Source organism: Lepus europaeus, chromosome 1 (assembly GCF_033115175.1).
Source record: "Lepus europaeus isolate LE1 chromosome 1, mLepTim1.pri, whole genome shotgun sequence".
In the NCBI taxonomy this organism is placed as follows: domain Eukaryota; kingdom Metazoa; phylum Chordata; class Mammalia; order Lagomorpha; family Leporidae; genus Lepus; species Lepus europaeus.
In genome coordinates, this window is record NC_084827.1 from 4,836,630 (window position 1) to 4,861,140 (window position 24,511).

Genomic DNA, 24,511 nt, shown 5'->3' on the forward strand with positions numbered 1-24,511 from the left:
CATTTGTCCACATGAGCATTCATACTTTGGACTACTTTGCTATTAACTTATTTATGATACCTTTTATGAATATACATGTTCCCAGGATATGAGTCACTAGTTATATTTATATTGTAGTTATTACAGCAGGTTCATTTTCTCAATTATGTTATATAGCACTCACTATGTGCCAAGTACACAATACTTGTTTGTAGATCTTTGGCTAATCGTTTGCTTGCAGTTGAAAATTATTTTAAAATTCTCTTCTTTGTTTTTCCCTGCTCATTTAAGATACTTGCCAATGATCTCATGATTAGAGATGCCTGATACTTGACACACGAGGTTTCAACTTCATCACTCCCAGTCTCGGGGTTTGCTGTCAGTTTCTAGAAGTTTTATTTCTGTTATGTTCTTCCTCAGTCTCCACTACATGGATTAATTGGGTCAACAGCTTCCATATTTTACATACCAACTTTAGAAATGTAATCATCTTTTCATTTCTTCCTTCAAAATATTTGATATTTTTATCATAAAGAAGTTCTCAGTATCTTGTTAGGGATTTAATTTTTGGACTTTTCTTATATATTTCATCTTCTGTAATTTATGAACCTTAATTTCCCATAATTCTTTGTTGAGTGTACAATCTCATCAGCAGTAACCAAGTCCAACTTTGATGGGATGCTAGAATTCATTGTCTAATGATATTAACTGTGTTTCTCTTATATACCTCCAGACTGAGATATATGGTAACACAGACCATATATATTTTAAAATGTTAAGATTTTGAAAAACACAATTCTGTTTAACTTTCAACATTTCTACTTTCCCTGGCCCCCCTCACACATTCCATCTTCCCAGATTCCCAAGTATGTATCTGGATTCCTCTTCACAGATGAGAGCTTATTTTGAGAAAAGTACTTGGGTCATATAGGAAGACTCAACTGTATGTCACCATCATTAATTTCTAACTGAATTATATCCTTGATAATGTGCGTATCAAGAAACTCTCTTCCTGGGCTGCCTATCATGCTCAATGGTTTGCAGCAGGCCTGTGATGCATATAAACATAAAACCACTCAGTGCTCCTAATCCATGACATTACCCAGTTATCACTGCTTTCCAGTCCCTTCACTTTGTAATCATTGGACACATAACTATGCCCTTATTTTTTTTTTTTCCCAAAGAGTGGGAAATAGGACACATGGCCAAATTAAAATACAGAAGTGACAAAAACTGTTTTTCCACAGTCTGGTTTGAACTTCAGCCCATGTGGTCTTCTACAGTGTCCGTACAGGCAGAAAAGATCCTCATCTCAGCTCTTTCCTGGCACTGATGAAGGGAACCTTCATCAACCTCTAGACAGAGAAAGTACGATCATGGTATCAGTCAAGGGCTTTTACAATGAGATGAATATAATTACAACTTGTCAGCTCCCCTTTCAGAAGATGAACATTATCACCAAGTATCAGTAAGGTCTCAGCACAATCTGGGGCTCTGTAGGATTCTTTTTGCCGTGTCTTCACGCCACTCCTTCTTCAAAGGGCTGAAATATAGTGAAACCTTTGATAATGGATTTCTGGTCTCCCCGTTCTCTAGAATTGGATGTTTAAAACCTTGGGAATTACCTGTGCTCCATATTACTTCTGTATCTTTTCTCTCATGTGCTAGAGCTTAAAAAAATATAGTGGGCTAATCTCATGTGTCATCCTTTGTGTTAAATGAATGGATAACTTCAGTGCCCTCTGACCCTGATGCTGTTCCTACACATCTCTTGGAGGATAATCTAAAGTTCATCTTCTGAAATCAGAGTGATCGGCCACCTTTTATTTGTGTTACTGGAGTTCTCAAATTAACTTGAGCCCACAAAATCCCCTATGGCTTTCATGTACTTGTTTCAAAGAGTTGGAACAGGACAGTTCAAGGAATCACTTACAAGGCTTAAAGTGCAAGTGCCTAGAACTCTGTCTCCAGGCAGTCTGATGCTTAGCATCCCATGGGACTGGTCATCTACATTTTAAACAAGCTTGCCCTGGGTAAGCGTTCCTCTTAGGTGCTTTGAGAAGGCCTTTGCTGCTGTACATGAATATAAGGATGCTTCAAAAAGTCTGTCGGAAAATGGAATGGTGCAAAAAACTTAGGAAATCCATGGATAATTTTTTACATTGCACATTTTCACGATCTTTTGGGAGACTCTGCATATTATTTGGCCAAGTTATCTTCTGTCCTTCCTACCTACTGCCTACCTTAATTACCGACCTACCTACCTACTTACGTTTACTGAACACTGTGCCCGTGCACAGAGAAAACAGAAATAACAAAATACACTCTCTACCCTCTCTAGTGTCCGCATTTTGCATAGTAAACTTTGTACTTTGCTACTGTTTTAAATAGTTGTGTTCTCTCTTGAAAATACAAGCTTGGAGCTCTTGGGATGCAGTTTTCTTAGGGTCTTTGTCATTACCTCTTGACATCATCTCTGGTTTAGGAGAATTCTTCCTAAGATCAGAAAATTGAGACATTTTTTTCCAATTGGTTTACAATGCAATGGGTACAATTTTAAAATAGTAAATACTTTAATCCTGATAGTTTATTCTGACCTTTAGCTGCTACCATCGTGCACCTAATTAGTTTGAGATACTTTTCCCAGATTGGCTTGCTTGTTTTATAAACAATTTGCAAACAGTTGCTTAGTATATATTATGTCTCATAATTTTATTGTTTTTGTAGATATTTCAAAAGTTCAACCAATATTCCTTTTTCCATTCTACTTATCAATTCTTTTGTACTCTTTGCCTCAGAATGCACATATTGCTTTTGCTAAAATTGTTCCAGTTACTATTGGACTGCAACCTTACAAAGTGGCCCTTAGAGATGTTTTCTATTATACCGGCTGGCTTATCTGGCTTTCTCAATTTGCCTATCCAGTATGGCCTGGAGACATCTAATTTTTGATATTTGTTTAGGTGATTTAATGTCAAAGCAAATGATCCATGTTTTTCTGGGAGGTTTGCCATTTAGATGGTTTTGTAAATGGTTATAGCAAAGCTAAACTGATCACACACTAAGTTACTAAGACATTAAGATATCTGCCACTTAGAGGTGGGCCTCCTTTTCAGAAACATAACCTGGCTAGGAAAAGGAATGCTTCAGCGTCAAGAATTTCAAACTACACTGCTGAGGTATATTTTCTAGGCTAAGTAGAGATGGTGGGCAGAAGTCCTTTGCGGGGTACATTCCCTGTTCTAGATTGCCAGAAGGCAAACACAGTCACTCAAAGCAGAAGGGATTTGGGTTAGCCAACTTTTTTGTCGTGTTGTGTTTGGTGAGCTCTTAGCTTAACAGCTCCACGTGTTCGATTCTGGAGGACAGGTGAAAGACAAGAACGCTTCACTCTCCAGGATTCCTGTGACTCTTGAAGCAGGAAGGAGGATGGGGGAAGGGAGTTGGCTGTGTATTTGTGTGTTCTGGGCCAATTTAGAGGGTATTCTGATGCTTCTTTTTACCCTAGTTCTGGATGTCCATCGTGGCCACCACTATGCCCATACCCTGCGGAGGCTTCATGCCCGTGTTTGTGTTAGGTAAGTTGTGATGGGAGGCCTGGGCTCTTCCCGAGAGCCTCAATCGAGATATGGAGAAACTAAGGAAAGGTCTGCGATGCTGCAGGTTTTTGTCTTAGCACCCCAGGAGAGACTGGCCTGAAACCATGCAGGATAAGGAACTTGGATCTCACCACATCCTTCCACTTTTCTCTCTAGGAGCCGCGTTTGGAAGGCTGGTAGGAGAGATCATGGCCATGCTATTCCCTGACGGTATCTTATTTGATGGCATTATCTACAAGATCCTACCTGGGGGCTATGCAGTAATTGGTGAGACACATTCCCATCCCAAGCACTGAGTTCCCAAAATGCCTACATTCAGACTCTCCCATTATATCTTCATTCTAGGTACATAATATCATATTTTTTAGATTTATTATTTTATTTGAAGGGCAGAGTTACAGAGAGGCAGAGAAAGAGAGGGGTCTTCTATCCACTGGTTCACTCTCCAAATGGCTGCAATGGCTGGAGCTGGGCCGATCTGAAGCCAGGAGCCAGGAGCTTCTTCTGGGTCTCCCATGTGGGTGCAGGGGCCAAGGACTTGGGCCATCTTCTACTGCTCTCCAAGGCCATAGCAGAGAGCTGATTGGAGGTGAAGCAGCCGGGACTTGAACTGGTGTCCATGTGAGATGCCGGCACTGCAGGCGGCAGCTTTACCTGCTATGCCACAGTGCCAGCCCCATATAGTTTTAATTTAGTACTGTTTAATTCTATTTTATCCACATAATCAGTCCTTGGCTCTGACTCTCATTAGCTCATATTGAACTTCCATAAGGTTGGTTTCATGGTGTTGAAAGGGGATTATGGAGATAAAAATGAGATAATAAGAATGAATACACTAGGATTGTGTGTGAATGTTTGATAAGGATTTTTTTTTCTTCCTAAGAGTCATGGGACCAATAGTGCAGGTGACTGGCTCAGATTCACTCAACCTGAACTGTGCCGATACTGATGGAGACTGAAAGCAGAGCAGTAAGAGCTGAGAAACATGAGCTCGAGATGTATTCCTGCCAGTTGTTACCCAGATGATCATAGAGCAAGTTAGCTGCTTCACTTAGTTTCTTTAATCTAAAATGACTTCTGAGATAGAGCCACTTCTAATACAGCAACCAATTTAGTCCCCAGGGTCATTATGCCTCCTCCCTCCCTTCTCTTTTTACCAGAATCCCTTAACACATAAGGCCATGCCTCCCCTTTTAGAGAAACACTAATAGCTCATATGGTACCCATTATCATAGTCCCTTTACAAAAGCTGTGTTCATAAGTCAAAGTCATATCCTCTTATTCCCCATCTTCATACCTTTCAGATCACTCTCCCTGATGTACCTTGTCCAGTACGTTTTGTGATAATTTGGTTCTGAAATACATTGCATGCACCAGCAAGTAATGTTATGCCATCCAATATATCTCATTTGTGACTTTTTCTTGTTACATTTTCTTTTTTTTTTTTTATAATGATAGGGCCCTTTCTTTCTTTCTTTCTTTCTTTCTTTCTTTCCTTTTTTTTTTTTTAAACAGGCAAAGTTAGTGAGAGAGGGAGAGAGAGACAGAGAGAAAGGTCTTCCTTCCATTGTTTCACCCCCCAAATGGCCGCTATGGCTGGCACACTGTGCTGATCCGAAGCCAGGAGTCAGGTGCTTCCTCCTGGTCTCCCATGCGGGTGCAGGGCCCAAGCACTTGGGCCATCCTCCACTGCCTTCCCGGGCCACAGCAGAGAGCTGGACTGGAAGAGGAGCAACCGGGACAGAACCAGTGCTCCAACCAGGACTAGAACCCAGGGTGCTGGCGCCGCAGGTGGAGGATTAGCCTAGTGAGCTGCGGTGCCGGCGTCTTGTTACACTTTCATGTGTACTTTCCTGATATTTCCCCCATAGGATATTTCTACCATATATTAAATGAGAAATACAGTTGATATATAAGTCAGAAAACAAACAAAATAGGCAAGACCAATTCTGTCTTCACAGAACTTATAGAATCCATAAAGGTTTTGATCTGTAATGGCCTTAGAAATCATTTAAGGACTCCTTTTGCTTTACAGACAAGAGCACGGTATTCTACAATAATTAAGATCTACTCATACAGTTGAGAAATAGTAGAATCAGGATCTTATGCAGGTCTTACTGATCCAAGTCCACAGCATGATTCTTGGCTTTTCACTGCATTCAGTCATTAATTCTTTTCATCAAGATGAAATGTCATAACTGGATTTTAAAATGTTTAGTTAAGATTCATTCAAACTTTTAAAAGCTAAGAATGGATAGGACATCAATATCTTTACATTACAAATGAAAATTCTGACACAAATTTTTTTATTTGCTGAAAGTTAACAGAATATCAAAATGATGATTTTTCTGACAGTTCATCATTTTAGTTTCTACTGTTAAATAATTATTGCATGAGTGTTGGCACTGAAGGAGTCATGTTTCCCATCCTGTATCATTCTATCGCATCCCTCTGTGCCCTGCCTGCCAAGAACGTCATCCCTAACCCACTGGTGTATTTTTGTGTCATTCTAGGAGCAGCAGCATTGACTGGTGCCGTGTCCCACACAGTCTCCACAGCTGTGATTTGCTTTGAATTAACGGGTCAGATTGCTCACATCCTACCCATGATGGTGGCTGTTATCTTGGCCAACATGGTGGCTCAGAGCCTACAGCCCTCCCTCTATGACAGCATCATCCAGGTCAAGAAGCTACCCTACTTGCCTGACCTTGGTTGGAACCAGCTCAGGTCTGGGACACTAGCTGGGATTAGTTCATATTTGGTGGGGGGTGGGAGGTTCTGAGGTTGAGATTGAAGTCAGGGTCAGTGTTTAGAAGCATTGTTTTTAATTATTTCCTTGTTCCCATATACTTAATAAATACTGTGACTGAGTTCATGGCCAACCTCATGGGAGGAACGGAAGGGATAGCAAAGGCATAGATAAGGTGGGGTTAACCCACCATGCTTTCTCCCTCCATAGCAAATTTACAATATTTGTTGAGGACATCATGGTACGTGATGTGAAGTTTGTTTCAGCTTCTTGCACATATGGGGAATTGCAAGCCCTGCTCCAGACCACCACAGTCAAGACTTTGCCACTGGTCGATTCAAAAGGTTAGTGAGAAAAAACGAAGCATACTCCTGAGGTGAGGCAGAGAAGGCAGTGTGGTATGGGTTTGTCTTTAGGGCCATCCAGTCTGCTATGGGAAGCCCAGCTTGCACTCCTTAGAGAACATGGTCATGCTCAAGGAAGGGAAATTACAGCCATAACTCATGTACAGGAAGACAATAAACTCCAGTTAAAGAAATACAGTTGACTCTCATTCACAGTAGCCTTGTTCTAAAAGTCGCCATGAGCACACATGGAATTATCAGCTGCTGTACTGAACAGCTGCTTCTAGAGGAGGTACAAGGATAGGTTCCTGTGGACCTCTGGTCACGTTCTGTCATTTGTTTCTGTTTAAATGCCCCTTATTTAATGGGTGTAATTGACTCATTAACACTGAACTCACCAACAGCAGTGCCACAGCTCAGGCCTGAGTGAAGTATGTCCAACACACAGACATGAGGCACATCCCAGATTCCTTCCTGAGCATAGAAACATGAACCAGCAGCACTGCAGCATTATGTTGGGGCCACGGTAGGCAGCAAAATCGCCAACACTAAGCACAAAAATGTTGAAGACGTGGCATCAAATGGACTGCAAAAAGAACACTTATTTAGGAAAACTAAAACAAGAAGGCAGAGCACTGCTTTGCTCAACCTCAGCTGGGAACACAGGCACTGAGCAGCTCGAATTTTTGGTTGCTCTGCATATGTCTGAACTACCATAAACACACTTCCAGTACTGACTTCGGGTTGCAAATGTATCTTGGTGACCAGGCAAACGGACAGTTAGGGAACCCATGAAGAATGAGCATCAGCTATAGATGTCACGGCCTGTCACAGGCCCTTTGCTACTTAACTACCGCACCTGTTCTTTAATGCCCAACTTGAGGAGATGGAAGCGTTTCACCGGGAGGTGTGCATGGTTTCTGTAACGGTGATTCACGTTAATTCACATCTCTTCCTTCACCCCCTTCCCGCCCACCTCCAGCATTCAACCTGCTTTGTATTATTTCTGACTGTGGTTTACATATCTTGTCTTTCTCTCTAGATTGATTTTTTTTTTTTTTGGAAGGTAGAGACTATAACTTCTCTATCCCCAGAGTGCCTCGTTATAGGTATTTATTGGCTAGTCAACAGTTGAATATTTCTCTCGTGTTTGAATTAGTGTAACAGAAAAATCATGTAGGATCATTTGAAGTCTTTGAGACTGTTAGTTTTAATTTCAGATCATCAGAATCTCCAGTTTTCTCACATATGATTGGTTCAGATATTTCCCCACATCTCAGATACATCCTAAAGCAGTGACTTCTCACTGGAGCAAGGTGCAGTCAAAGCAATGCAGGTTTTCACAATAATGACTAGGACGTAACCAGTCTTAGTAACCCTGTGCAATTTCATGGCCTTAACACTTAATGAAAACGTGACTGATAGCAGAATTTCTATAAACCCCAGCAGACAGGCATTTTGTTTAAGCCCTAGGGGCCTAGGCTCTTTACTGAGCTCTCAGAAGGAGTCTCCCGTTCCCCTCTTCCAGGATAGAGGAGGGAACCTGTGCATTCCCCGGAGACTACTTCCAAAGTGTTCACATCTCAGCGTCCCAGTGGCTTCCCATCTCTGTGTGGCCAGGGTTGAGTGTCTCGTCATACCTTTGAGCTCACCTATTCGTAAACAGTCTGTAAGGGCTGCGTGGAAGTAAGAACACATTAGCATCAATTAGCGTGCTTGCGATCCGTCTGCAAGTGCTAAATGGGTGACATGAAAGGACTGGGTAGGTCCGGCCTGCAGGAAGAGGACAGGCTGTGCGGGGCTGCCTAGGGTAGTGGGGAGGCTCGCGCTGAGCGTGCGTTTTCCCCAGATTCCATGATCCTGCTGGGCTCCGTGGAGCGCTCGGAGCTGCAGGCCCTCCTGCAGCGCCACCTGAGTCCCGAGCGGAGGCTGCGGGCGGCGCAGGACTTGGCGCGGAGGCTGGCCGAGCTGCCTTTCGACGGCAAGGCGCGGCCCGCAGCGCGGGGGCTCCCCGGCGGCGCGCCCCAGGGCCGGCCCGAGTCCTTCGCCTTTGTGGATGAGGATGAGGACGAGGACCTCTCCGGCAAGACCGAGGTGACCGAGCTGGGATGAACCCGGGGCCACGGGACAGGCGTCAGCAGGGGTCGCCAGCGACATCTCCACGGGTCGGTGATGGCTGGGCTGGGCTGTGACAGGAGCAGGGGGGTAGGTGAATTCTGCATCTGGCGCGCAAGGGACCAGCGCCTGGGGCCCAGGGACAGACGGAGGTGCGGGAATGCTGAACTGGGGGTGTGTGCGGGGGGCAGAGTTAGGCTTCCCGCACCCACAGCCGTAAAGGCAGAGAAACGCAAGGCAGCCTCTTCCCTGAGAATCTGCCCGTTTCTTACAGCTGCCTCCACTTCCTCCACCTGCTGCTCCACCATCCTCTGAAGAGCCCAACGGGCCCCTGCCCGGCCACAAACAGCAGCCAGAAGCCCCAGAGCCTGCAGGTGAAGACCCCCGGCATGGCCCCTGTGGGTTATCTGCGCCCCCTCCACTCGGCCACCCTAGGAGGAGGTGCTTGGTCATCATTCTCCGTATGGCCGTCTCAAGAATGGGGGCAGAGGTGGATGTAGGGGAGAAGAGAGGCGTCTACGGAGGGGGGACACCCGGCAAGTACAGTCCTCCCAGGAGCCCCTGGCCATGTCCTCTGGGACAGACGCCATTTCCGTTTCCATCTGCTCGCCCCTCTCAGGTGGAAGACCCTCCATCTTCCAGTGCCTGCTGCGCTGCTTGCTGGGCCGATCTCGCCCCGCGAAGAAGAAAACAACCCAGGTGAGAGGAGATGTGTGGGGAGGACGAGGACAAGGGAGGCTGACTCCCAGCAGCAGGGCAGGGACCCCGCTGAGGAGCTGACCCACCGGAGGGGCTGATGGTTTGGAAGGAGGCACGTTGGCCCCGACTGGGAGAAATGGCTGTCAGCCAGCGTGGGAAGACAGGGGATGGGACTTGCACCTGTGTCTGTCTTCTCCAGGATCCCACCGATTTAGTGGACAACATGTCACCTGAAGAGGTACGTAAGGGAAGCCGCAAGCTGGGCTGGGTGTTGTCACAGGAAGATGCCGCTGGCTTTTCCTTTTTAGCCTTTGTAATTGTGTTGTCAGAATGGAAATATGTGCGTGTAGACAGGAAAGTGTGTTAAGAGGTTGGGATAAGGTATGATTGTGGAGGGACACGGTGGCATTCTCAGGACAGACATCTCAGAAGGGGCAAGCTTTGAGTGTCCACGTGTGAACGGCGACATGGTGCTAAAATGAGCTTTGAATCTTTTAGAGGTTGGGGATGTCTAGCCAGGCAGTGGCTACTCAGGACAGACAAGCTTCCCTGACGCAAAAGGGCACCACGGTGCCAGCCCAGAAAGAAAACAGTGGGGAAGATTTACATCAGAACTACAAAGGGGAAGGGCTCGCCCTGAGACTGCTGGCAACGGGGAGTTTTCAGGCAGCTAGACTTGGGGAGAACTGGGACGCAAAGGCGAATGACAGTGGTGTGTGGTCAGGACAACGGCCCATGACCTAGGGGAGGTGGCTATCAAGTCTGTGAGAGAGAAAACCAAGCCTGCTCAGTGCTTCTGGTCACGGGGAGTGAACTGGATGAGAAGCAATGGTCGGGAATAGGCAGCCAAATAGTGCCAATCAGAACATGCCCTCGGAGTTCTGGGGGAACCGGAAGACTCCATTAGCAACTATTCTGCACAATAAAAGATATGCAGGCTCCCTGCAAAGACTGGAAAGGAAGAGCTTTTACAGTGTGTAGCTGATGAAAAACCAGGATGGATACCATTTTAAAATAAACATCCTGTTGGACGTGCAGAATAAATATGTACTGCAGATTGAAAGCACTTCAGTTAAGAGAAAGGGGTTGTGAGTGACAGGAGAGAAACCTTCCCTTTCTCCCCTTTCCATCCTTACAAACACACTTCTGACAAATGCCTTCTGGAAAAGTCAAATAGATGGTTGCAGAAGAAAAAGAAAAGCTACCTCTGCCCACAGGTGGGAATTGGAAGGGCCACAGATGAGATTAAGGAGTACTTTGCTAGGCTGCTGAATCCAATTAGATGGATAGGGAGATAGATAGATAGGGAGATAGATAGATAGGGAGATAGACAGGGAGATAGATAGATAGGGAGATAGATAGATAGATAGATAGATAGATAGATAGATAGGGAGATAGACAGGGAGATAGATAGATAGATAGATAGATAGATAGGGAGATAGACAGGGAGATAGATAGATAGGGAGATAGATAGGGAGATAGACAGGGAGATAGATAGACAGGGAGAGAGATAGATAGACAAGGAGATAGATAGATAGATAGGGAGATAGATAGATAGGGAGATAGATAGATAGATAGGGAGATAGGGAGATAGATAGGGAGATAGACAGGGAGATAGATAGACAGGGAGATAGATAGGGAGATAGATAGATAGATAAATAGATGTACCAAACAGAGAAAACTCGTTAGGCAGGCAGTCTCGCTGTTTGATAACTGCTGGAAGTAAAGTGCAGCCAGGTATAAAAAGGAGATCTGTCACACATTGCTAGATTATGTCTTTCCCCAGGAAGACTTTAAGTCCCTGCCAACTCCTGTGTGACCCGGCAAGGGTCAGTGTGACACATTGGAGGTCCAGAAGATCCAATAGCAGTGAGGATATTTTGAACGTGATTTTCCGACCAGATCAGATGACACTGTTGACAATACCAGGTTGTTGATATTGACAAAAAACAGTAAGAGGGCAGTATGGAAATTGTGAAAAAAATTTGGTTACAAGTCACCAAAAGTCCCTGCTATGATGTGTTTAATCCTGCGTAATCTGTTAGAATACACCCAGTTTAAGCTCTGGTTTCTAATTGGTGCTACACTTTTTTAAAGACCTCCTCTTGACAAAAGCCAAGGAGTGAGGGGGTATACCTGGAATATGATACCTGGCCAAGGTTAGAAGCCCAGTGCCACCAGGACTGATTGCAATCTTGGACAAACAACTTAAACACCCTGTGTCTCTGTTTCCTTATCTGGAAAGTGAAGATACTGAGGTGGGGGGGGGGGTGCAGAGAGGATTAAATGAGTTGCAATTAGAATAATGCTTGGGCCAAAAGTGCTCCATAAACGCTTGCTGGAAATGTTGCTGCTGTGGCTGTCACTAGGGAAAGGCACAGCTGGAACTCGAGGTGGCCAAGGGGACAGGATCAACCAGACCACCTGAGTTCCCCCGTACACAAGTCCTGTTGACAGCATACTGAAGTGGGCATCTGTACTGCACCACGAGGCTGGTTCAGCCCTGTGTGAACCTTTAGTCAGGAGGGTGAGAGTTTAGAGATGTGATAGTAGCCCAGAACGGTCGGCAAAGGACAGACAGGTGGAGGGAGCACCACTGTGACACACACCAGACACTAGAACTGGGGACAGTCTTCCGTGACAAGTTATCTAGCCTGAAGGCTGTGCATGTGAACAAATACATCATGCAGAGGGTCCTCCCAACTGAAGAGTGATTTTAGACAACTCCAGGTTCACTTAGGAAAGCCAGAGGTATAGTGGGTCATTTGGAATCTTGGGGGTGTTGGTGTGTCTATCAAAGTCAAAGCATAGCTGGCCTTTGTGTGTCTATCACAGACAAAAACAAACAAAATCCAACCAAAAATGGCTTTGCTCAATCAGTTAAATGCCATGCCATCCGGCTCAGCCCCTTGAATTCCACAAACATTTGCTGTGTCTGTCTCTCACCCTCTCAAGGAGTTCAGTAGGCAGAGGTGAGATAAATGCCAGTGCTAGACTGTCCATGGCCAGCGCCTTGTCGGAAAAGGAGACACCTACAGTGTACTGTAGGAATTGCGTGCGGGGCACGGGAAGTACAGGGAATACACGCAGTACTGGGATGGGGGGCAGGAAGGGGAAATCTGGTGGTGAGAAGAGACATTCAGAGGGTATGTTTGGCATAGAAAGTAGTCTGGTTTGTCCGGGGTGAACCAGTATATGGAAGTGCTTGCCCTCTCAAACAAAAACAGAAGTAAAAATAGAAAGACTGGAAAGGGAGGTTGGAAATCACAGATGTTGGAGGCACTGCAGGCTGGAAAGGTCGGGGGACTAGAAGAGAGAGTGATGCTCCAGGTACCTGAGTGAAGGGTGGGTTTGGAGCCTGATGAGTGAGGAAGGCAAAGGTGTGGTCCCCTGGGGAGAAGGGACAGCTGCTGATGGGAAGGAATCCTGACGGTTCCTACAGGCCCAGGTTTCCGGCCTGGCTAGGAGGCTCCTTGGGATCAGAGCAGGTGGTATCTGAGGTTGAGGGGGTCCGTGGTTTTGCTGACTGCCCTACTCTGCCCCGCAGATCGCGGCCTGGGAGCAGGAGCAGCTGAGCCAGCCCGTCTGTTTTGATTGCTGCTGCATCGACCAGTCTCCCTTCCAGCTGGTGGAGCAGACCACTCTGCACAAAGCGAGTGCTTGCTGACTGCTTGGGGCTGCAGCGCGGGCAGGGGAGGCAGGCGGGGGCGAGGCCCACACTGACCTGTGCGCTCCACACCCAGACTCACACGCTCTTCTCGCTCCTGGGCCTTCATCTCGCCTACGTGACCAGCATGGGGAAGCTTAGGGGCGTCCTGGCACTGGAGGAGGTAATAGCAGTGGGTGGCACTTGACCAGTGGGAGAGAGGGGTGAGGAAGAGGTTGTGTGGCCACTCCAGGAATCCCCCTAGGTTTCCCTCTCTGTTTCTCAAGCAGAGATTGGAGGGGAGTTGGGGGCAGCAGGTGGGAGGCAGACACCAAGCCTTTTGTGGCCTCAGTCCTCCTCCTCAGGTGGGCCCCCGTGGTCTTCCCTGGAGAGTGTGGGTTTGGGATGGGGGTTCAGGCCTGAGGCACAGTTTCCTGTGGGTGTGCTATGGGGAGGAGGGCGGAGGTGGGTTGTGGCTGAAGCAAGGCCCATGGGGGTCTGAGAGGGGGAAACAGGAGACCACCACTCTACAGGCATCGTTTGTGTCTTTTCCCTTTCTTTGCTCGGTGTTGTCTCTCCTCCCCACTTCCGGCCCTTCTCTCTTCCCCGTCCTTTTGCCATTCCTTGTATGCTCGTCTCTCACATCTGTTTTCTCCCACTGCCCCCATCTTCTTTCCTTCTCCCTCTGCGCCCCAGCTGCAGAAGGCCATCGAGGGGCACACCAAGTCCGGGGTGCAGCTCCGCCCTCCTCTTGCCAGTTTCCGGAGCACAACTTCAACTCGAAAGAGCCCTGGCGGACCACCCCCTCCTGCAGAGGGCTGGAGCCTGCCAGAAGACGGAGCCGGGCCCACAGGAGCAGGAGATGTGGCACCTGCCCCCCCAGATTCCCCTGTGCCGTCACCCTCCCCTGAGCCCCCTCTCTCCCCGGCCCCAGCCAAGGCAAGGGGCGAGCTGGAGGCGGCGGAGGAGCTGGAGCTGCTGGAGAGCGCAGGGCCGGACGAGGAGCTGGCTGATATCTTGCAGGGCCCCAGTCTGCGGTCCACGGACGAGGAGGATGAGGATGAGCTGATCCTTTGACCGTCTCTCTGGACTGTGCAGACTGCTGAGAGGCCCATGCCAGAGGGTGGATTCGCACACGGCAGACGGACGAGAGGTCACGTCAATACTTTGGCACCCCCCACCAGGAATGTTTTTTTAATGTGAGAGTGATGATCTTAAAGGAGTCAGCGTTCAGGCAGAGAGGAGCTTGGTCAATCACCTGGATTGCTGGCTCCATTCCCAGGCGGGCAGGTGCTTCAAACCCAGGTGAGCTCCTGGTATTCCATGGGGCTTCCTGCGGCTCCAGCTGTGGGGTGGGGAACACCCTGCCTCCTTTATCCCCACCCCCCACAGTGCCCCAGCGTTCTTGTTCCTGGGCCTTCCTGGCCTTGCCTGCCTGTCATTCAGTCTCCAAAGCGCGTGGCTGAGGGGAAGCCTGGAATGACTGTGGACCTTCAGGTGCCACATTGGAGGAGGAGATGGGACCACCTCATGGTCTTGTGCATTGACCACCCTGGGACGTGCCTCCAAACCATCCACGGTTGCTTCTCTGGGAGCCCCCCAGCCCTCCCACATGCCCACACTCACTCCCTGCCAACTCCACAGACCCCACCCTGGCTCCCGACACTGTCTCCAGTCCAGGGCCATGACTGGGGTTGTGAAAGGCCAATCACATTCCCCCTCCTCTGTCCCCTGCTTCAGGCAGGGAGATGTGAACCAAAGCACTGTCGAGGGCCGCCTCCTAGAAGAGAAAGGCCACAAGGCTGCACAGGAAGGGGCAGGTATCTCGTTGGTACCCCATCGTGTCCGTGGTATTCTCCGCGTCCCGCTGGCAGGAAGCCCTCACTTCACATCACAGCTTCCTGGGCCTCCGGTTTCCCCGGCTGCTCCCTAGAAGACACATCTTTGTTCACCCCGCTGTGGTTATGGACTGTCCTGTGAGGGTCAGCTCTGCCTTGGAGCCACTCTGGCTTGGGCTTCTCCTGCAGAGAACCCAGGCTCTGAGCATAGAAGGCCCTGGGTCACTCAGACACCAGCCCCCTGGTAGACCACTTCCTCGGGTGCTTCCTGCAGGGGTGGAGGGTTGGGAGTGCAGTGCAGTGCAAGGTGCCAGAGCTTTCTGAGCATCCAGAAACCTGGATGCTCGCCCAAGGCTCTCCTCCACCAGCCCTGTATGCCTTGTTCTGTTCTGCAGTTGGGTCCCTCTCTAACATTCTCCTGCTGCCCGTCCCCTGTGTCCAGTCTTCTCCATCACCCAAATAAGACACTCATAGCCAGAGGATGCCACCACATTGTGTTTAGTGTCACTGAACACAGCCTCTGGCCCTCTCCAGCATCACATCCCTTCCACCTCCCCAGGCCAAGAGAGAGACACTGAAGCCTGAGAATGGGGACTGACAGTGGGCACCCAAGCCCGTGCCCGTGTATATATGCTATTTATGTATATTTATATAGACTCCTCTCTGTAATAATATATGTCATAGAACCTCTCTTGGGCCTGGGGTGGGGATGTTACATTAAGAAAACATGCTAAGACTGGCCCTTCCCAGTCCTGGAAGACAAAGTGTGGGATGGATAAGCAGGGGCAAGGAGAAGATAATGAACTTGTTCCCCAAGATCCCCTCCTCCATACATGGGTAGGAAGCTGTGGGGGGCAATGGAAGGGGAGGAATGGAAGATCTGGGTTTTCATTTAATAAAGTCAATTGAAAAAGAAAGTGCATAGTCCCCCCCACCCCCAAAGAAAATCATTTAGCAAGAGCAGTTCCATTCACAGGAATATAAAAACAGCCCTGCTGCAGGACTGCTGTAACACGTGCTGCACAGCCTTTAACCCCAAATAAAAAGCAACCCCTCCCCACCCCCCCAGCAGCCTCTTCCTGCACATGCCCCTCCCCTCCTGCTAAAATAGGCTAGAAGCAAACCCCCATGCACCCTGCCCCAGCACCAGGGAAGCAGTCCCCCCTTCCAAGAAGAGTCCCCAGATGGTCCCAGGCCAGCTCCTGGGGTCTTCTCTCTCTTCAAGGTGGGTTGGGGTGCCTCAGAATGGCACACCCCACCTGCTGCCTCCGGACTACGGCAGTGTGCCAGCACGCTGGCAGTGCCACGGCCTTGCTCACGTGTGAACATGAGATCTTTTGTCGCCTCTCCTCAGGAGCCATTTGTCTTCTTAGGAAAGGGAGGGCGGGAAGAAAGCTGCTTGAATCTGCCCTTCCTAACTCCCCAGGGCCCTGAGCAAAAAGCAGCCGTAATAATGAACGCACTCTGGACTGGACACCCACTGAGATCCGGTGAAGACTATGGAGCACTAAGAGACGGAGATGAAGAAGATAGAGCAGGTTGCACAAGGCAGAGAGACAGACCCCCAGGGAGAAGGGTGACGTGAACATGCAAACCCCCACAGGGCCTGTGGCAGGAGACTGGGCATGGTCATACTGGACCACTTCCCAGAACTCCTAGAGATGAGGTCCTGGTCCGCCAAGTCAGGAAACATCCTTAAACAGCAGCAGCTGCCTCCTCCCACTCAGGCAGTGTTATCTGAGATAAGTGACTGCTCACCCACGTGGGCTCACCACAGCTACTCCTAGGCTTCCTCCAAGCACCAATCTCGAGATGACCATCATCCCCTCCCCTGGAAGACATAGGACCCCTGCCCGTATGTGTACAAGTGTGTGAACTTGATATGGAAAGACAGGGTCAAGGATGGACAGAAACCCCCCATCTCTCAACCTCCTCATTTCCAAGCAATCACAGTCCGGGACTTAAGGGTAAGGGGTGATTTGTGCCCTGGGGACAACTGTGCTCCCCTCCCAGCAGAGGACCAGAGCATGGGTAGGACGCTGGAGCCTTAGATGGGCACAAGGAAAGAGGAAAACTGGGCAGTGAACCTCTCAGGCTTCTCCTGCCCCAAACACTGCCTATGCCAAGGGCCGGGGTGGGCTACTACTGAGAGAGGGGCCAGGTGCTTGCCAGCTCTCCTCTGCCCATCCCTGCTGTCATGTGCTCTCACAACAGTGCTAGCATCCCATGATGCTCTCAGCACCTCTCCCCCTCCGCCCACCCCCTCTGCCACCCGAGAGTGGAAACAGTGTGGGCAGGCAAGCTCGTGCCTCACTGTAAACCATCCTGGAAGTTAGACTGCACAGATTCTCCTCTCTTCCTCCAACAGGCGGTCTGGGGAGGGAGGGAGGACACCGTGGAGGACATCTTAGGAGTCCTGGGAGGAGCGGGCGGAGGGACAGAAGGAGCTGTGCACCTGCCTGGCCTCAGCCACCAACCCAGCATAGCCTACGGAGTGGCAGCACCAGACTCCTCCCTCCACCCTGCTCATCCCTGAGTCCCCAACAAGTTATAAAAATGTAGAAAAGGCAAAGAGAAAAGTGTAAACAGCTCCAGAGAATTAGGGGTGGCTGGGGGGAGACACAGCCTCCATGCTTCCCCCCCACTGGCAGGGACACCTGCATCCTGTGTCAGCGTATCTGAGACGGATATCGCCTCACCCTCAGGGTCAAGGCTCCTGGAGCAGGGGACAGAAGAAGGCAGAAGAAGGAGCAAGACTGGAGCAGCCAGCCCCAGCTGGGTCTTTTCCCAGGTCCTGAGGATCCTCCTTCCAGCCGCATTTGTTCTTGGTCTCATCAGGGACCCTCTTGTCTCTGAACAGGCCTGCTGTAAGGAGTCACGCTTGTGCCCCCAGTAAACCCCAGCAGCCACATCCACCTTCTCCTTGAGTCCTGATCTTAGAAGCCCAGTCACCCGCAGAGGGCAGCCACACCACACTCAGCAGGCTGTCAAGGCCATGTCCAACAGCCCCTGAGCTCTGCTGCTTGCAGTAGGGAGGGGTTGGGGCCACAGCCAGAGGAAACAGTTGGGAAAAGCAAGAGTGAAATGGAAAAGAGGCATTCAGACAGCACAGCCGAGGCTCCTGGAAGACGAAATCAGGGAGTGAAGAGCTGCGATCCAGTCTCCAGCACAGCCGCTGCGCGCCCCTGTCCTCAGGCTGCACACTCTGGAGACTTCATGGGCACAGACTGGGAAGCCCCCGGCTGTGGACCCCTTCTCCCACAGCTGTGCCAAGTTCACAGCCTTCCAGTCACCTGGGTCTCAGTCCCCAGACCTGTGGTTTCTGGAGTGAAAGCCTGGATGAAACCCAATCCTGGTCCTCCACTTGCTGGGCAAGGACTGGAAGCTCCCAGGTTCCCCGCTGTCTTCTGCCCAGGTTCAGCTGTGCTGCAGGGGGTAGGGAGGGTACGGGTTGCAGCCATGCCCCTCAGGCAGGAGTGGAGTGGGAAGAAGCTAATTGTTGGCCTCACCCTCCTCCTCATCAAAGGACTGCACACCCGAGGATGTGACGTCAGACACCTTCCGACTGAGAGCAGTGGCCATCTCAGGGTCTTCTCGTGGGGAAAGAGACTCCAGGTCCCGGCATCCTGCATCCTCTTCCTCCTCAGGGGCCAGTGGCCTCTTCTCCTCCTCGGCAGAGCCCCTTGCCAGGTCCACCCCGCCCACCCCTGGAGCCCAGTCAGTGTCTCCCCCCAGCAAAGGCGGAGGCTCCTGAGCAGAGTATCCCGAAGCAGGCTGGGAAGGTCCCATGTCATGCAAGCTGGGCTGTGAGTCATCAAATGCCGGGCCAAGATAGGATCCTGTAGCCGGAGAGGCAATGAGGGACTGGTCGCTTGCTTCCCAGGCATCCGATGAGCCCAAACAGTACATGCCCTGGGACACATAGGAGTGAGGCCAGCCATCCATGGGGGCTTGAGCAAGGCCATCTGTAAAGAGAATGAGGGAGGTTGGTGGGGCCACAGAACAGCAAAGGCAGTGCAGACAGACAGCACCAAGGAGTGAGGGGAAGGCATAAAGGGTACACGGAGTAGGGGGCACGGTGGGACAGTTGAGACGGGCGGGAAAGCCTGGAAGGAGCAGAGGTGAATGGAGGTTGCCTAGATGGCTGGAGAGGCTTCTGAGGCCGTCTCTCACCCTGACTCTCCATCAGCTCCTGGTAGTTGTCACTGTAATTGCAGCCCAGTGGCTCCTGGGTAGAGTTGACACTCATGTCCTCACCATCCATAGACGACCAGGCCATAAGTGTGGCCTCTGAGATAGCAAACTGTTCCATGACACCTGTGAGAAGAAACACTGTCACCACAATACACCTCCAAGGATTTTCAGACACACAAACGGGGCAAGGGAAAATCTTAGTGCAGCTAACTGCTCCATAGAAAAGCAATGCAAGTCACTGATCTAATTTTGATTTTTCTAATAGCCCATCTAAGAAAATTATAGGTAAACAGTTGACATTAATTTTAATAATATATCTTATTTAACCCAACATATAGTAAACATTATCATTTCAACATATAATCAATATAAAATTAATGATCGTTTATATTTTCTTTATACAAAGTCTTTGAAAGCAGTCAGTATTTTGCACTTACAGCACATCTCCATTCGGACTAGCCACATGTCAAGTTCTCAATAGCCACATGGGGCCATTGGCTAGTGTATTGGACAGCACAGCCTTTGTATATGCCCCGAAACAAGGCAAAATCGTGGGGGACTTCCCAGAAGGCCAGATTTAAGATTCCTAGGGGAAAGAGTTGGGGGTCTTCTGGTGAGATATCCTAAGGGATTAAAATGAGGGATTTCCAGAAGTTTAACTTTGAAGGACTTTAGGGATCTTACTATTGGTGGTCAAGGACACAGGAAGCTACACGGAGGCGCTAGATCAACAAAGAGTATCAGGGGCTTGTGGGTCTACAGTGATAAAAAGTTGAAAGCTCAGGGACTGGAAGGAGATGGGAGGGCACCATAGTGGGAATGGCTGGACTAACGGAAGGCATTGAGTAAGTTGAAGCTTACATTGCTACTGCACTACCCGACCTCCCTACCTGTCCTCTACATGTCTGCCCCCCTCCCCACTGTTACTCCTCCTACCACCCACACCACCAGCACAGACACTTCCCCTGTCTGCCAGACCTGTCACTCTTCCTAGGTGTGTGCACAGGTATTCCTGCATGCTTGTCATCACATCTGCACTACTTTCCTGGAGTACAATTAGCCCTCTTCCGTAGATCACCATTTCCCCACTCCAAATTCCCTTTCATCACCAAATGTTGTCACAAGTAATGAGTCTAGTAAGTGAATTCATGGCACAAAATGCTAATGGACAGAGTCTAGAAGAGATCCCCACGGACTTTTCTTCTTGTACTTCTAGAAATATGAGCAGAAGCAGAGCCTTTTAAAGCCCAAGGCCCTATGTTCTCCTCTGTACTAAAGGAATGCAGGAGTTGGACAGTCCCACAACACGGGAGAGAACTGGGAGAGAGGGGCCCACAAATCCCATCTAATTCCCCCTTTTCGGAGATGGCAATAAGAACAGGCTTGAGGGCACTTATTAGGATTAGAATTAATAATTCAGAATGCTTAGATTTACAGCTGTTTGGGGAATGTAAGGCTATGGTCAACACATGGACCTGGCCAATCCTGCCACAGGGGATCTGGCTAGAGGATCAGTCTCTGGCCATCCCTACGGCTGTCTCATGAGGGTTCAGAATACAAGTACCTGCCAGAAAACGCGCCTCCTTCTCGCCATCGCTGAGGTCAGAGTAGGCGTCCGTATCCCTGCGCACGGCCTCGTGGCTGTGTTGTGGTTGAATGGCTGGTGCCTTCCCCCAGCCCTGCCATTCAATCATGTGGGCTACCCGGCCTTGCCCCATGGCTGTGGGCTTTGTCACATGGTCCTTCATGCTTCGTGAGATCCCTAAGGAGCCAGACATTCTCCACATGGTCCAAAATGTCACACAATATCCATGCCAGGCCCTGCCCACCAGCACCGCCCCAGTCACACGGGATGCCATTCCACTGGGGCATGTATCCCCTAGGACTCCATATATGAGGGTACACTGCAGGATGGGAGAGGCCGGACACTAAGAGATCAGCAGTGTGGGTGTCCGGCCTGCAGGAGCAAGGGGATTAGGACCAGGAGGTTTTAGGTATTCTCCTGTGTGGGGGCGACCCAGGCCAGGAATCTCACCTGAGAATGACGACTTGGCCAGGGCCCCGATGCCGTAGGCGTTAGAGTTTCGCTTAAGCTTCGGAAGGATGGAAGTGGTGTCCTCCATGGAGAGCTGGGATAGGAAACGTGGGAGGCGGGGCAGAAGAATAAGAAGGCAAGGGGGTGCCTTAAGTATGGAGGAGAGTCTGTGGTCTCCAAGAAGGACATGAGGTAGGACAAGTGATAAGAAAAACCATCATTCCTCCCAGTCCCAGGGAGGCATGTGCCCCAACCACGCTTGAAAGCCGGAGGGCAGGTAGAGAATGCGAGAACTCTCGGGGCGCACCATGTCCTCTGGGAGCTCTAAGGGAGAACATGAGGAAGAGGAGTCAGGGTAGGTCGGGGGAAGCAGGGGCAGCTGTACTCACGTTGATGCCATCCCAGGAGAAATCCGTTCGCGTTTGCTGTGAGGAGAGAGGAAAAGGAACGGGTATTCCAGGCACTTCCAGGACTGCAAGTAGCCCACCTTCCTCTGAGGACTTCCAGAGGCATGGAAGTGGGGAGGCGGCACCCCAGTGGGCAACGTTTGGCACGCGCCTTGAGGAGAGCAGAAAGCTCCTGGAAAAGAGTAAGCGTTTGGGATGCTGCCTTGGGATTTCCAGAGAGAATTCAAGGGCCAGGCAGCCGGAGAGGGGGAATCTTTGTTCCTGACAGTTCTCGGAGTCCCTTCGAGGTCGCTGAGCGAGGGGACCGAGCAGCGAGGGTCTCACCTCTGTAGACGGCCGGTGGAGGCTGCTCCCGTGCAGTGAGCTGGTGCTGTCCATGTTGATTTGGTCGGCATCCTTCAGGCCCTTCCAATCCACTGCGATCACCTCGTTCCCTGCAGTGGCAGGAAGGTTAGCTGCCCTCCTGGGCCCCCCTTGGGCTCTCCTCTCTGCAGGCGCGGCCACGCGTGAAGACCAGCCCTGCACACGCCACGCCTGACCGACCGCACCTTCCTTTTACAACCCTACTGTTCCCAAGGTTTTGGTGAGGGAAGTAATGATGCCAAACCAACCTGCTCCCGTTTCACCCAACTGAGAACAGCACACTCAGAAAACAGTTATTTTTAGTTGCTTACAAACTTATTTGCTGCTGTTTGCCCAGGAGTCCTGAGTTCTCTTTGGGGGTTTCCCCTGGAGCCGGGATTTTCACTTGGCCATGTCAACAATCATGGGCAGAGCGTCCCCACTGGGAAGGGAGGAACGTGCCTCCTCTAGTGTCCCCCCATAAAGTCAGTGGGTCCTTCTGACAGGAAGAGGACTTGGCGCCAACAGAGGGAGGGCTTGGAGAGTGAGGGTTGGGTGTGTTCACGCGGAAGCTGGAAGGAAGAGAGGGGTGAGGTGGAGACCGCACACCTGCCAGCTGGGAGCCAGGTAAGGGATTTAAGAGCAGCGACGGGACAGAGTGGACAGAGAGAGGAGGACACAGGAATTCCAGTGTGAGATGGCAGAAGCTCCTGGGAGGGAGTGACAGGGTTTGGTGGCTGACTGGGAAAGTGGAGGGCTGGGGTGCAGGGTGGTAGCTTCTGGAGCAGCCACGGGGGCTACGACAGAAGGAGGCTGCTCCACCATCCACCCTAAGATCCTGCAGACACACGAAGTTTCATGGTTCCGAGAGGCCCACTTCTGGGAACAGGAGGATGGAAGGAGGCACTCCTCACGCGAGGGCATGGCAGGTACCCACGGCGGGGGGGTTTTGGTGCACTGGACCCCGCCAAAGTCGGCCTGCTCTCCCTCGGGGCTCCAGGGCAGTGGCCATATGGGTCAGATCAGAGGCTGCGGCTGGAGGGGAAGAGGAGAGCTGGACCTCTGGACACAGCAGGAATGGGGCAGGCAGAGAACCATCTCTGAGCAGAGGAGAGATAGGGGAGGGCACCGTGGGAGAGAAGGAGGGGAGGTGGCCTCGGTGGGAGAGGCAGAGCTGAGTCAGAGCCTCAGGCGGTAGGGAGTAGAGGTGAAGAGGAGGAGGGGGGTATCCATGGAAATAAACCGGGTCTCGGAGAAATCAGGCTTCCGGGGAGTGAGTTTGTTTGTAATAATAATACGAATTATTCTCTCAGCCTGAGGTCACTGAGCTCGTAGGCGGGAGAAACTGGGAGTTGGAAAGGGGAAAATTGGGGGTTTGGGGAGAGGGCTGGATGAATTCCTTAAGCTACGAAAGTGGAGTGGGGGTAAGGGGGCGGTGGCCAGGCACGAGCTGCTGGGAGCCGACGGAAGGACGGGAGGCGCCGCTCTGCCCTCCCCCAGTCAAAGGTAAATAAAGAGCGGGCCCCGCCCCGCCAGCCCCCGCGGACAGGTGCAGTCGGGTCCCGGGCCCCACCCTTTTGGAAAGGGGGCTCCCCACCCCTCTCTGTCCCTCCAGACCCCGGCCTTCTCCCCGCGTGCCCCCCCCCCCAGCCCAGCCCATTCCCTCCGGGAGTGGAACCCGTGCCCCCCAGGGAGGCACCGGGCTCATCCCGCCCCCGCCCCAGAGGGGAGACGCACGTGAACAAAGCCATTCGGGGGAGGCAAGAACGACGGAAAAAGGCAGCCGAAAGGGAAGGCGAGGGGCAGAACACCCGTGCCAGATGGAGGGCGGCTGGGGGTGGGGGCGGGGGCGTGCGCAGGGCCCGGGCGACTGAGAACCAGGCAGGGGGGCTGCCCCACCCGCCCGGGGCCGAGGAGGCGCCGGGGACGGCGGAGTACGGCGGAGGCCCCGGGGTTTGGGGGACGGAGCTCAGCGCGGAGCGCAGGGGCGGCGGAGGGCGGTGATGGAGAGATGCCGGGGAGAGGCAGCGCGCCTGCGGGAGGGCCACCGGCACGGCCAGGAGCCGGGATGCACGCGAGCTCCGGAGGCGCGGGCGGACAGCGGGGAGGACGCGGGGAGCCAGGGGTCGCGAGCAGGGAGGCAAGTGGAGGCGCGAGGCAGGGCCGGGCGGGTGCGGAGCGAGGGACCCCGAGGGGCTAGGGCGGGTGGGGGAGGGGCCAGGGGACCCCCGCGCGCCCGCGGTACCCACCCACTGTCCGCGAGCCGATGCAGCCCATGGCTCTGGGGGCCTCGGGGCCGGGCCCTCACCGACTCGGGGCGCGCGCCGGGGGGAGCACCGGGAGCCGCGCCGCCGCCCCAGCCGCTCTGCAGCGCCGCGGCTGTCTCCGCTCGGCTCCGCTCCCCCCTCCCCTCTCCATCCCTCCCCACGGCAGCCTCCGCCGCCGCCGCCGCCGCCGCCGCCTGGCTCCCCCGCCCCGGCTCGGCTCGCTGGCGGCGGCCGGGGAGGGGGCGGCCCGGGGATTGGCTGCGCGCGGTCCCTCCCCGCCCCTGCCCCCGATCCCCG

General features: G+C 51.5%; 2 protein-coding genes across 3 annotated transcripts in view; one reads left to right on the forward strand and one right to left on the reverse strand.

Annotated features, from left to right (window-relative positions):
- CLCN1 (chloride voltage-gated channel 1) overlaps positions 1-14,208 on the forward strand; it is a 31,574-nt gene extending 17,366 nt beyond the window's left edge. The window contains exons 13-23 of the mRNA XM_062197810.1: positions 3,488-3,557; positions 3,735-3,845; positions 6,092-6,305; positions 6,538-6,671; positions 8,521-8,765; positions 9,061-9,160; positions 9,406-9,485; positions 9,685-9,723; positions 13,033-13,137; positions 13,229-13,315; positions 13,828-14,208. Of these exons, the coding sequence (XP_062053794.1) occupies positions 3,488-3,557; positions 3,735-3,845; positions 6,092-6,305; positions 6,538-6,671; positions 8,521-8,765; positions 9,061-9,160; positions 9,406-9,485; positions 9,685-9,723; positions 13,033-13,137; positions 13,229-13,315; positions 13,828-14,208 (1,566 nt within the window). The remainder of the gene's footprint in view (positions 1-3,487; positions 3,558-3,734; positions 3,846-6,091; positions 6,306-6,537; positions 6,672-8,520; positions 8,766-9,060; positions 9,161-9,405; positions 9,486-9,684; positions 9,724-13,032; positions 13,138-13,228; positions 13,316-13,827) is intronic.
- Positions 14,209-18,461: 4,253 nt separating this feature from the next.
- Positions 18,462-24,224, reverse strand: FAM131B (family with sequence similarity 131 member B). 2 transcript variants are annotated; one of them, XM_062197820.1, is made up of 7 exons: positions 24,197-24,224; positions 21,930-22,039; positions 21,588-21,623; positions 21,199-21,292; positions 20,728-20,925; positions 19,143-19,286; positions 18,462-18,934 (listed from the first exon to the last, which is right to left on the reverse strand). In XM_062197820.1, the coding sequence occupies exons 1-7, from the start codon at positions 24,222-24,224 to the stop codon at positions 18,462-18,464; spliced, it is 1,083 nt and encodes a 360-aa protein (XP_062053804.1). The 2 variants fall into 2 exon arrangements, with proteins under 2 accessions (XP_062053804.1, XP_062053812.1); XM_062197828.1 differs by lacking the exon at positions 21,588-21,623.
- Between the last annotated feature and the right edge of the window lie 287 nt (positions 24,225-24,511).